Consider the following 11,399-nt stretch of genomic DNA (forward strand, 5'->3'; position numbering starts at 1 on the left):
GGCCGGGCCGGGGCTCAGCGGGCGGGATGCGGCGGGATGCCCTCCCGCCCGGGACCGGGGCTGGCGGCGGCGGCCCCCGCCCGCAGCATCCTCCGCTCTGCGCCGCGCCCGGCACCGCCTCCGCGCTAGCGCCGGGGCTGCGCCAATGCGGGGCTGGGCCGGGGCGGGGCGGGGCGGGGCGGGGCGGGGCGGGCCGGGCCGGGCCGGGCCGGGCCGGGCCGGGCCGGGCCTCGCCTCCCCCGCCCCGCCCCGCCCCGCCCCGCCGCGGCACGGCTCGGGGATGCCGCGGGGCTGGGGGAGAAGGGAGGAAGGCACTGCCCCTGTCTCCGGGATCACCCAGCCCCGGTGTCCCCCACCCGCACAGCAGGACCCCCCCTCAGGTGCCACTTACCTTGCCCACCCCAGTATCACCCTGCTCCCACCCTCGCCCCCAGCCCCACCAGCTGGGTGACACTGAGCAGCAACCCCACCCCAGGGACCCCCAGCCCAGGGACAGCCTGGATCCCCCAGGCTGGCTCAGAGCCCCTCTGTCCCTGTACCCCCCCCCCCCCCCCAGCTGCTGGGGTGTCCCCTGAGAGACGACCAAGCCCCCCGCTTTTCCCTGGCACAGGGGGGAGGAGATGGAGCAGCCGTTGGCACAGGGGCTGAGCCCCTCCAGCACCAACCCAGGGCTGCACGGTGCTGGGGCGGGGGGCAGAAGAAAAGCCCCCCCAGCGCACACCTCCATCTTCTCCATCCTGCCTTCCCAGCTCTGCTCTGCACCCGGAGCAGCTGCATCTGCCAGGCATAGCCTCTGGAGGCAGGGAGCTGCCTGTCTGCTCCGGTGCACTCCAATGCACCCCCAGATTCCCCCAGTTGCCCAGCATTAAGCTACTGGGAAGCACTGGGCACCTTCGCATTTTGCCCTTGGAGATGAAGGTGAAGGATGGACCCTTCGACCGCTCGCTTAAAAACCCTGGGTGATTAATTAGTCCCGCAGTGCAAGTTAGTGGAGCATCACATGATTTTGATTTGAGTTGATAACAAGAGTGCTATAAATATCAAACGGGAGATGTACAGAGAGGCAGATCAGCCACCCCGATGTCCTCGGCTACTCAGCGACGACGAGCAAAGGCCGTCCCGGGGGCTCCCCCCTTCACACCCTCCCTGCAGAGGGACACACGCATCTCCCTCCCCAATTGCTTTCTACCCACACAGCCCCAAGAGCGACTGAGAAAAGCCAAACCAAAGAGCAGCCGCCACCATAGCAAGCCCGGGGGGCAGCTTTGTACCCTGTTTGTCAGCCTGCCACCGTCACACCGGGACCCGCAGCCCCGACAGTGACACTGTGTCCGCACCGCTGGATGTCACACCCGGGCTGGGTGCCTACAGGAGCGTTGGCCGAAGAGGAGCCGAGGGCGATATCAACGCCAGGAGCCTGCTCCAGCTCTCGGTGCTGGCACTCAGCCGGGAGCCCTGAGATCCCAGGGGCTGATCGCTGCTCACCCCAACACACGTTTCGGGAAGCCTGTTCTGCACATGGATCATTTAAAAATCTAGCGCAGCCTAGCACTGCTGAGCCGCCGGCGCAGCCCCGCTCCTCTGCCTCGCTCCAGCCAGCGACAGCAGCGAGAAACGCGAGCCTGGGAGAGAGAGCCAGCACATTTCATTACCGGCACACAACAGACTGCAGGGTTTTAGTGCAGATAATAATTCAAAGTTATCCCCGTGCAGATCCATAACCCAGCAGTCATTACACACAGAGCTGCTGCGTGCATGCACGGCTTGCGGGTTTCTTTTTTTTCAGCGGTGTATTACTGCAGCAGAGGATTTTGTAGGACAGTGCCGCAGTGGAGCGCGGGAGCGCAGGCAGGAGCTGGGTGACGATACGGCTTCGAGGGCAGGTTCCCTCCCAAGCCTGCCCAGCCGCATCCGTGCCGGACCCCAGCACACGTAAAGCCAGGACAAACCCCAGCGGGGCTGACCCGGCACGGCCGTGGGGAGGGGGAATCCAATGCACAGAGAAAAAGCAATGTTTAACCCCAAAATGCACCTGCTGCTGGGCAAGATGCAAGTCTGAAGCGCTCGTGCTGCCCGGCCATGGCATTTGGTGCGTGCGTTTGGCAGGGAAAGGGGATCCTGCTCCTGCCTCCTTGTGCCAAGAGGGAAACTGAGGCACGGGAGGGCACAGCAGTTTGCTCGAAGGATAAACAGGAGAGCGAGCGGCTCTCCCACAGCAGCAAACGTTTGTCCATATACCCAGTGTTCCCAGTCCACTCCCAGTTCCTCCAGCAGTCACTGGCACACACTGCAGAGCCAACAACCCACCCCTGGGCTGCCTCTGACCCCAGCTCTGCGCAGCTCTGCAGGCTGGCAGCGGCTGGGGAGGGAATGGGCCCTTCATTAGCGGGTGCTGAGGCCCTAACGAGGGCTGCCCCACCATTAGCCCCCCAGGCTGTTTCCCCAAGGAGCTACTGGCCGGGAGGGTGCAGCAGGGTGCTGGGAGCCCACACCCTGCCCGGAAGGGTGACCCCACACCCCCACGGGTCTCAGTGGGGTGGCAGGGCAGCATGCCTGACGGCAGGATGGAAGAGCAGGATCAGGTCAGGGAAGGGCGATGGTGAATCCTGCCCTCGCTGCAAATCCTGCCCCAAAAAGGGGCTTTTCCGCCCGCTGGTTGCCGCGGTGGGAAAAGCCGAGGTGTTTGCAGCAGTCTTGTGGCTCTGCAGCCAGGCTAGGCACAGAGTTTCATTTCAAAGGACTGAAGGTCCTGCCTGCTTTTCCAAATGTCACTAATGCTGTGTTTTACCACGGCCTCGGATGCCCATTGCCTGTGTGAGCCCCGCTGGGCTGTGAGCGAGGGCTCACGAGCAGCGTTTCCCTGGGTTTTACAGGCAGGCACTACCCGAGGCCGGTTGCTCGCAGCTTTGCTAACTCAGCTAGAAGCCGTGCTGTGCACACAAGTGGGTGTTTTTGGCAAGCAGGAGGTCCTGAGCGCTCTCCAGGGCTGCGTGTAAAGGGGCTGCGTGCTGGAGGCAGGTGGGTTCGGGATCCCGGCTTCTGGAATTGCTCTTCTCACACCTCCACCTGCCTCGGTGTTGGTTTTGCCCCAGGAGGATGAAGCTGCCAAAACCTCGGCTGGGCAAGCGGGACCCTCCGTACCCATTGCTGCATGCCGGTGAGTGGGATCCCTCCTGAACACCTTGGGGCGATACCCAGCCCGGGGAAACCACACACTGTCATTGCTTCTCCGTCACACCGCTGCCTGCTGGACCCCACTTCCATGGGACCATTGGGACTTTGCAGAAGTCCCACACGAGCCCTTGCACACCGGCTGCTGGGGGTAACCGGCCGTGGATGCTGCTTCCAGTTTCCATCCCTCCACCTCTTCTTTCCCTCTCGCTCGGCCGGCTTGTCACCACCGCCACATCCAAACCTCCAACGGCTCTTTTCAGCTTAGTCTATTTTCACGCCATCCATTTGTGAAGTCCCTGGTTTATTAATTTGGGTTTTAAACGCCACTTTTCCCTTTATAATTAAACGCTTCCAGGCATGCATCGCACTGGTCCCGCTCGGTCCCTGAACCTGGCGGGGGGGACACGCGTCGGGGGGGGGGACACACACGACCTCGCTCGCCCTTGCAAGCTGCAGCTGAAGCTCGGAGTCACCAGGACTTTAAACATCCTATTACAAAAAAAAACCCCAAAGCCCAAACCCGGGAGCTCTGCCTGAACCCCTGGGCCCCTCCTGCCGAGGCCTTCCTATGGGAGGGGCACGTGGGTGAACTCAGGCCGGGTCCCCCCTCCTGCCCCCCCCCCCCCGGCCTCAGACGGGGCTCCCTGTCCTGGGGGCAACTGGGGTCCCGGGGGGGGCAGCAGGGAGAGCCCTGCTCGGGGGGAAAGCTCTGCTGGGGGTGTGGGGAAGCCCCCCTGGAGCGGCCCCCCCAGCCCCGAGGTGCCCTCAGGGTAGCGGAGCTCCCCCCCCCGCACCTCTCAATGAACCTCCTCAATGAACGTGACGTCACCAACGTCTTCCGAAAAAAAACTCGCAACGCACCCAATCAGCGCTCGGGCCGCTCCTTCTACCGGCCGCCCCGCCCTCCCCGGGGTTCAACGACCAATAAAAGTGCCGCCTGCAGCCAAAACACAAGCGTCGACCAATGGGAAGGCGGCGGGGCGGGGCGCGGCGCCGGGGCAGCTGGAAGATTCGAACCGAACGCCCGTCGGGGCGGGCGGCGCGGCGGTGGCCAATCAGGGCGCGGGGGCGGGGCCTCCCTCTGTGTGTGTGTGCGCGCCCCCCCCCTCCCCGTTCCCCCCCCCCCTCCGCCGCCCCCCGGTGTCGGCGCGGTGCGGGGCGGCGGGCGCGCTCCGGGCAGCCAGGGCGGCGCTCGGCGGGGCCGCCCCCGCCATGTCGGTGAACATGGAGGAGCTGCGGCACCAGGTGATGATCAACCAGTTCGTGCTGGCGGCCGGTTGCGCCGCCGACCAGGCCAAGCAGCTGCTGCAGGCGGCCCACTGGCAGTTCGAGGTACGGGCCGGGTACACCACCCCCCCCCCCCCAAACCGGGACACCCCGCCCCCCCTCCCCAAACCGGGACACCCCAAACCGGGAGCCCCCGCCATCCCCCTGCCCGCAGAGCCACGGGGCGGAAGGGGGGGGGGGAAGGCCGGCCCAGCCGCGGCCCACGGACACGCGTGGTCGGGCCGCTGCCCCCCCCCCAGCACCCACGCGGGGGGAGGGGGGGGGAACCGGCTCCGAGCTCCCCCGGGTCTATTTATACCCGGGCCGTAACCCGAGCTGCGGCCCAGCGCCCGAAGCCGCGGGGCGCCCCCCCCTCATCCCGAGCTGGGGGCGGGGGGGCCGCGGGGGGGCCCGCTGGGGGGGACCCTGTGTAAACAAGAGGGGTGGGCTGTAGCCCCCGCGTGGGGAGCCCCTTCATGAGGGGGACACACGATCCCGAGTGGGTCAGGTGAAGGGCAGCACCAGGCTCCCCCTGCCTTAGGCCTGGCGGGGGGCAGCACCCACGGATGCCCCCTGGGGTGGTCCTGCGGGGGTGGGGGGGAGCGGGGGGCTGTGGGGCGGGCGGGGGGGGCCATGTTTTCCTTCCCCCTTTGTCTCGGGTGGGCTGGGGCTGACAGCTTGTCCCCACAGACGGCCCTGAGCGCCTTCTTCCAGGAGACCAACATTCCCAGCAGCCACCACCCCCCACAGATGGTAAGTGGGACTCACCCCCCCCCCCGCACCCCTACCCCCACCCCAACCCCCCCCATCCCCAAAACCACCTTTAAACCCACCCCAGCAGCTACCAACCACCCCCAAACCCCCCACCTACAAACACCACCCAGCTCAGGGCACCCCAAACCCCCCCCCCCGAGGGGTCTGCAGCCCCCCCCCCCCCCCAGGGCCACGGAGCTGTCAGGTCCCCTGCCAGCCATATTGCTCTGCGCCCGGAGGAACACGCAGCCGGCGAATGTAAACACGAGCTAAAATGTCTGCCAGGAAATAGTTTGTCTCCGCGAGCATCGTGCTGGAAGTTGGGCTCCCCGGGCCGGGGGCCACTGCCGCCCCCCCCCCCCTTCCCCAAACGCCGCTTGACCTTGGCTGAGGGCACGTCCCCTTGGCCGAGGGGAGGAAGTTATTCCCCTCCGGGTGGTTTTTGTTGTGTTTCTTGGGGGTTTTTTCATCTCTCTTTTTTTTTTTTTTTCCTGTTGAGGGAACTAAACGGTGCCGCGCACGGGGGAAGGAGCGGATTTGGGCTAAGCCGATTTCTTTTTTCCCCCCCCCCTTTTCTCATGCCGTCAGGAAATCGCCAGCCAGCCCGGCATCGCCGGCAGCAAGCGCTCTCTCTCGGAGAAAGTAATTTTGCCGGCCGGCTCCCGCTTAAACCCCTTTTATTTTAATTCCTCCTCCCCCTGCGCATTTTCTCGCCGCCTCGGGGAGCTTGCAAAGGGTCATCCCGCGGAAAACCCTCTGTCCCGGTGGGAGAGGGGAACGGGAGAGCAGGCGGGAGCTGCCGGCCGGATCCAGGCCTCGCCGTGTTTTCACACCAAAAGCCTCGTCGGGGTGATTCCTGTCGGGCGGCTGCCGGAAGCGGGATGCAAAGCAGCTCTGATGAAACCCATCCCGCTCCCCGTCCCTGCGCTCCCCTGGGGCCGAGCGGGACCAACCTCCCACCCCAAGAACGACGGCCACCCCATCGGCTCCCACCCAGCCCGGCACGGAGGGTCTGGAGCCGGACAGCTCTCCCCCTCCCCACTGTGTTTTCCTAACACCATGTGCTCCACGTGGTGACAAAATACCTTTCACCCTCTCCCCGAATACTCCCGCCTCGCATTTTTGGCATTTTTTTGCTGCTATCCCCCCCCTCTGCCCCCAGCATCCTGATTTCTGCAGCTTAAAATGCCCCGCACGGCTCAGGGCAGGGGGTGAGACAAGGGGTTTTACGGTCGCGGTTTCTATTTCTTTTTCAAGCGGCGGAGAACAAAGCTGTGAGTGCAGCAGTGTTACGGCGTGGGGCTGCACGTCGCCTTCACCCTCGCGGAGAGGAGGCTCCCCGCACCCCGCAAAACCCGCACGGGTCCGGGCTGCGGGGAAGGGGCTCACCGGAGCCGTTTGGTATGTCGGTGCGGCAGCTCACGGTGGGACCGACCCTCTGACAGCCAAGCAGCTCCTGAGCAAAAAGTGTTGGAGGAGGAAGGCAATAATTACATGGCAGTTCTTCTTATTTTTTTTTTTTAAAATTAATGTTTTAAATTAATCTGGCAAACACCACCCCAGAAGCTCGGAGCTGTGTCCCTCCTCCAGCATCGCGTCCAACCTCAGTCCAGGGCTGGTGGTTGGCACGTGTGTGTGTGTGTGTATGGCTGCGGTGGTGTTTGTTTTTTTCAAAACACAGTCACTCGAAGTTTTTTGATTTCTTTTTTTTTTTTTTTTTTTTTTTTTTTTTTGCAACAAGTATCTTTTCAGATACTGCCAAATTTATAGGCTATTTAAAAAAAAAAAAAGCTGGCTTACCACCGCTTTGAGGTGAGCCCTGAAATGAGTTCTCCCAAAGTCTGTGGGCGGCAAGGGAGGAATGTCCCCGGCTCGCCACGAACCCGTTCAGTGCCAAGCTGGCTGTGATGGCATTTTTGGGGTGCACCAGCTCCACATGCTGATGGGAGCTCATCCATCCCACTGCCAGCACGGGTCTGCTGCTTCCCCCAGGCCGGGAGAGGCGGGGGGAGCACCCCATCTTTGAACAGCTCTGGCTGGGACCCCCCTGGCCAGGGTTTGGCCGCAGCAAGGGGGAGTGGGGAGCACCTGCAGCACGCCTGGCCGCTCCTCTGACCCCGGTGATCACTAAGAGTAGCCAGGATGGGGATGAGAAGGAACCTATAAGAGGGATTTGGGTGTTTGTGTGTGCTGGGGAACAGCTGGGGCAAATCCCGGGATAAACCCTGGGAAGGGGGAGATGCAGCAGCTGTTCCCCATCAGAAGCATCTCCCCGATCCCCCATTGCTAAAGGCAGCAGACGCTGCCCTGGCCCCTTGGCACTGCTTGACGTCCCTGCAAGCAGTGAGCTGTGCCGCTCAGCTGTGCCCCGGGCTCCGGCGGGAGCTGCGGCTCCACAAGGGTGACAGGGATTTGGGACGGATTTAACCCAGAAGGGTGAAGCCCCCCGTGCATGTACCACCTCCATGTCCACGCATCCCCTCCCAGCACATCCCCCCTGCCCCGCGCATGCACCCCATGCACATACCCCTTCCCTGTGCGTGCATCCTCGTGGGAATTTCGATCTGGGGGTCCAGTGGGGGAGAAGTACCCCCAAGACCGTTCCCCCCTGGGACAAAGCGCCGCTATTTCTAACCCCACGGCGCACGCGTTCAGAGCAGCCTGTGGCACAACGCTGCTCCCTGCCAGCGACCCTCCTCTGGAGATAAAAAAAAAAAGGGGCAGGGGCCCACCCTATTTTGCACCGCTGGGGTGAAGTTGTTCCCCCCCCCCCGGCACATCCCCTTTGCGGGGCTTTAGCATGCTCTCGGACTCAGGGTGTAGCAAGTGCTTTGCTGAACTGGGGGCCCCGGGCACCGCCAGCCCCTGAGCCCCAGCGCGGGGCCAGGTTCCCTCCACCATGGGATTTTCCTCCGCTGGTGAGATTGGCTGTGAAAAGGGCCGGATCCGTCACCGGGCGGGCAGGAGGAAGGCAGGGTGCTAAATTTAGCCGGGTACACAGAAGGCAGGGGCCGTACCAGGAACTGCACAGGGCCCGGCTGCTGCCTCGTGTCCCGGGGGGCCCTGCCTGCCTTTCGCTCTCTCTGCCCTAACGGGGTGCAAAGCGGGGGGGGGAAGTCAGGGAACTGGGTGAAGGAGGGTCCTGCGGGGCCAAGTGGGACCCCAACACCCTCCCCACCCATCATGCTGGACCCCACTGCATCAGCTCCATCCCTGCTGCTCCCCTCCATGGGGCAGCTGGCATCAGAGCAGCGTCCCCCTCCCCAAACCTGCGTCACCCCAGGGCTTTGAGCACCCTGGATGGTCCAAAATGTCCTTCCCAGGCTGGGCTGGAGACCCTCCCCAGGCAGCCCCCACACCTTTAGGGGAGCCACCCAGACCCTTGGGGTTGCACAACAGCACTGGATACCCCAATACCAGCCAGACCCGGGCTCTGAGCATCCCCTGGGGCTGGGGGGTTCTTGGGTGCGGGATGCAGTCAGGATCCCCCAGTGATGGGTCCGGCTCTTGCGGGTGGCTTGGGACCCCAAAAGCATCCATGACCGATCTGACGCCCACCCTCTCCTCTCCCCTGCAGATGTGCACCCCCAGCAACACGCCGGCCACGCCGCCCAACTTCCCAGACGCTCTGGCTATGTTCTCCAAGCTGCGGACCTCCGAGAGCCTGCAGAGCAGCAACAGCCCCATCACCTCCATGGCCTGCTCCCCTCCGGGGAGCTTCAGCCCTTTCTGGGCCTCCTCGCCCCCCAGCCACCAGCCCGCCTGGCTGCCCCCCTCCTCGCCCACCGCCCACGGCCTCCACCACCACCTGCACCACCCGCAGCCCGCCTGGCCCCCCGCCCCACCGCCCGCCGCCCCCCCACAGAAAGCCATGGCCACCATGGACGGCCAGAGATAAGACTGGGTTGGCGGGGGGGGGGAAATCGGGGTGGGGTGGGGGGCAGGGGGGTCCAGGCCAGGGCGTTAGGAGCAGGGGCTCCCCAAGAAACGCACTGGAATCATTTTCTAGGTTTTATTATTTTTAGAGGGGGGGACACGCTGCTGGGGAGGGCACCGGCCCACAAGAGCCTCTGCAAGAGTCGCTAGCTGGTCTTTTCTCCCCCCATTTTTTTTTTTTTTTAAATATATAACTATAATATATAAATATATCTAATTATATAAATCCAGAGAGAAGGAGCAGCAGCATGGAGGTGGCTGCCGGGTGTGGGGGGGGTTCCCTATGGCTTCCTCCCCCCCCCCCCCCAGCATCCCTGCAACAGGGCAGGAGAGGGAAGGGGGGGATAACAAAAAATAAATGTATGGAGGCGGCTGTCGGCACCCCGGATCATGGCCACAGGGGCACGGAGCTGCTGGCCCCAAACCCCCTGGCCGTGGATTTCCCGGACGCTTGTTGTGGTGCCCAGAGTGAACGTGCCTCTCCTCTGGCTTCCGAAGTTCAGCCTGGCTTCTTGCACAGACCCCCCCGGACACCCCCCCCACCCCGTCCTCCCTCCCTCAGCACCCCCAGGGCCTAGGGGGATTTATCAAGGTGATGCCCTCCCTGTCCCTGCGACCGCTGTTCATGGCCCTTCCCCAGGGAGGGGGGAGCTGGGGGGTTTTTTAGTTTTCAAATCAATCTTGCTTAAAAAAAAAAACAAAACAAAAAAACACCAAACCAAAAAAAGAAAAAAAAGAAAAAAACAACAAAAAACAGGTTGAAGGTTTTTTATTAATTTAAAAATAATAAAAAAAAAATTAAAAAAATCACTTTTTTAACACCAGCTGTCCCTGCCTTTTCTCTTTGCTGGGAGGACATCCCTGGCAGGGCACTGAGAATGGGGGTGAGCCCCCCATGCCGCAGCGTCACCAGTGGGGACGGGCCCCCCCAGGAGCTGCTGGCAGCCCTGGGAAGCTGCACCGAGTTGCATGCGCTGCCTGCAGAAGCCATCGCTGCTGTCCCCAAAGAGGGGGGCAGAGGGGAGACCCCAGAGCCGTGGGGGTGCCGTGCCAGCACAGTGAGGACCCCCGTGTGCCGGAGTGCAGCCAAACCCCCATCTTGCACCCTCACAAAATACTGCAGCTTGCAAACCCTGCCGGCAGCCCGTTCCCTGCGAGTCCCATCGCCGTGTGATGAGCCCCCCAGGCCTCAGCACCGTAGGGACGCCCAGTCCCACCTGCCATACTCGAGGGCTGCCAGGCTTTTAGGCAAACCCTGTGCTGGGGGTGATGCCTTCTGAGTGTCCCCCACTGCAGATGAGCCACCAGCCCGAGGACATGGGGGCTCACTGGCCCCGGACCTCCTCCCCCACAGGACAGGCAGAGCCTGGGCACTGCTCAGCCCTGGGCCCCAACCTCTCAAGCCGCTCACTGTGCCACCACCCTTCTAATATCTTCCAACGACACGCCAGTCCCTAGTTTAGTGCTTAAATATCCAAACTAAATTAAAATGGAATAAAAACACAGCCCCGATTGCCACACTGCTCACGCAACAAGCAATTGGGGTAAAAACCCCCCAAAATGGGAATGCTGCAGCTCCGGAGGTGCCAGCAAGGGCTGGGGGGCTCAAGGCACAGCAACAAAGCATCCCCCAGGGGATGGGGAGACCCCAGGAATGGGGAGACCCCCAGCACGGCACAACCTCCAAGGAAAAAAGAATAAAAGCCCCCAGCTGGGGCTACTCACCCACCCCAGTGGCACAGGCAGCACCCAAGAAGGGACATGGAGCTGGGTGCTCAGGTTTATGGGGGGGTGGGGGGTATTTATAGGGTGCAGCTGGGTCCCAGCAGCAGCAAATGGGGCAGGGGGTGGGAGAGGGGCTGACCCCTTTGGTGCTGACCCCAGCTGGGCCATATCCTGCAAATGCAATTAGTCCCGGGGGGGGGGGGGGGCATGGATGGTTTTGAGCCCATCGAGACCTGACCTCACCCATGGGGTGCAGGATGGTCCTTTGCTGGCTCTACTCTGGTGCCTACTGGTTTGCTCTAAGTGCTCCCAGTTATCCCACTAGCAGGCAGCACTGGGGGGACCCCTCATCCTGCTGGACCCACCTAGGCACCCCCAAAGCAGGTTTTTAGCACCCATTTTTCCCCTGAAAAACCAGACCCACCAGGGAAAACATCCCCGGGGGGTGGATCCCTGGGGACTAAGGTGCCTGGGGACCACAGCAGGGTGGGCAGGGACAGGGTCTGCCACTGGGGGGGAGAGGTTTGGGGGGTCCCCCCCCCAAT

At 63.0% G+C, this 11,399-nt stretch overlaps 1 protein-coding gene across 1 annotated transcript; it reads left to right on the plus strand.

Moving 5' to 3' along the window:
• Positions 1-4,352: 4,352 nt before the first annotated feature.
• UBALD2 (UBA like domain containing 2) lies at positions 4,353-9,120 on the plus strand. The gene is made up of 3 exons (XM_050908396.1): positions 4,353-4,506; positions 5,131-5,193; positions 8,771-9,120. The coding sequence occupies exons 1-3, from the start codon at positions 4,387-4,389 to the stop codon at positions 9,089-9,091; spliced, it is 504 nt and encodes a 167-aa protein (XP_050764353.1). The 5' UTR covers positions 4,353-4,386; the 3' UTR covers positions 9,092-9,120.
• The last annotated feature ends 2,279 nt before the right edge of the window (positions 9,121-11,399 follow it).

This window comes from Gymnogyps californianus, chromosome 19 (genome assembly GCF_018139145.2).
Source record: "Gymnogyps californianus isolate 813 chromosome 19, ASM1813914v2, whole genome shotgun sequence".
Lineage (NCBI taxonomy): Eukaryota > Metazoa > Chordata > Aves > Accipitriformes > Cathartidae > Gymnogyps > Gymnogyps californianus.

Excerpts from the sequence above, each read along its gene's own strand:
- UBALD2 (XM_050908396.1), top strand. The coding sequence starts at position 4,387 with ATGTCGGTGAACATGGAGGAGCTGCGGCACCAGGTGATGATCAACCAG. Across the intron at positions 4,507-5,130 it reads CGGCCCACTGGCAGTTCGAG|ACGGCCCTGAGCGCCTTCTT; the intron begins GTACGGGCCGGG and ends TTGTCCCCACAG. Across the intron at positions 5,194-8,770 it reads GCCACCACCCCCCACAGATG|ATGTGCACCCCCAGCAACAC; the intron begins GTAAGTGGGACT and ends TCTCCCCTGCAG.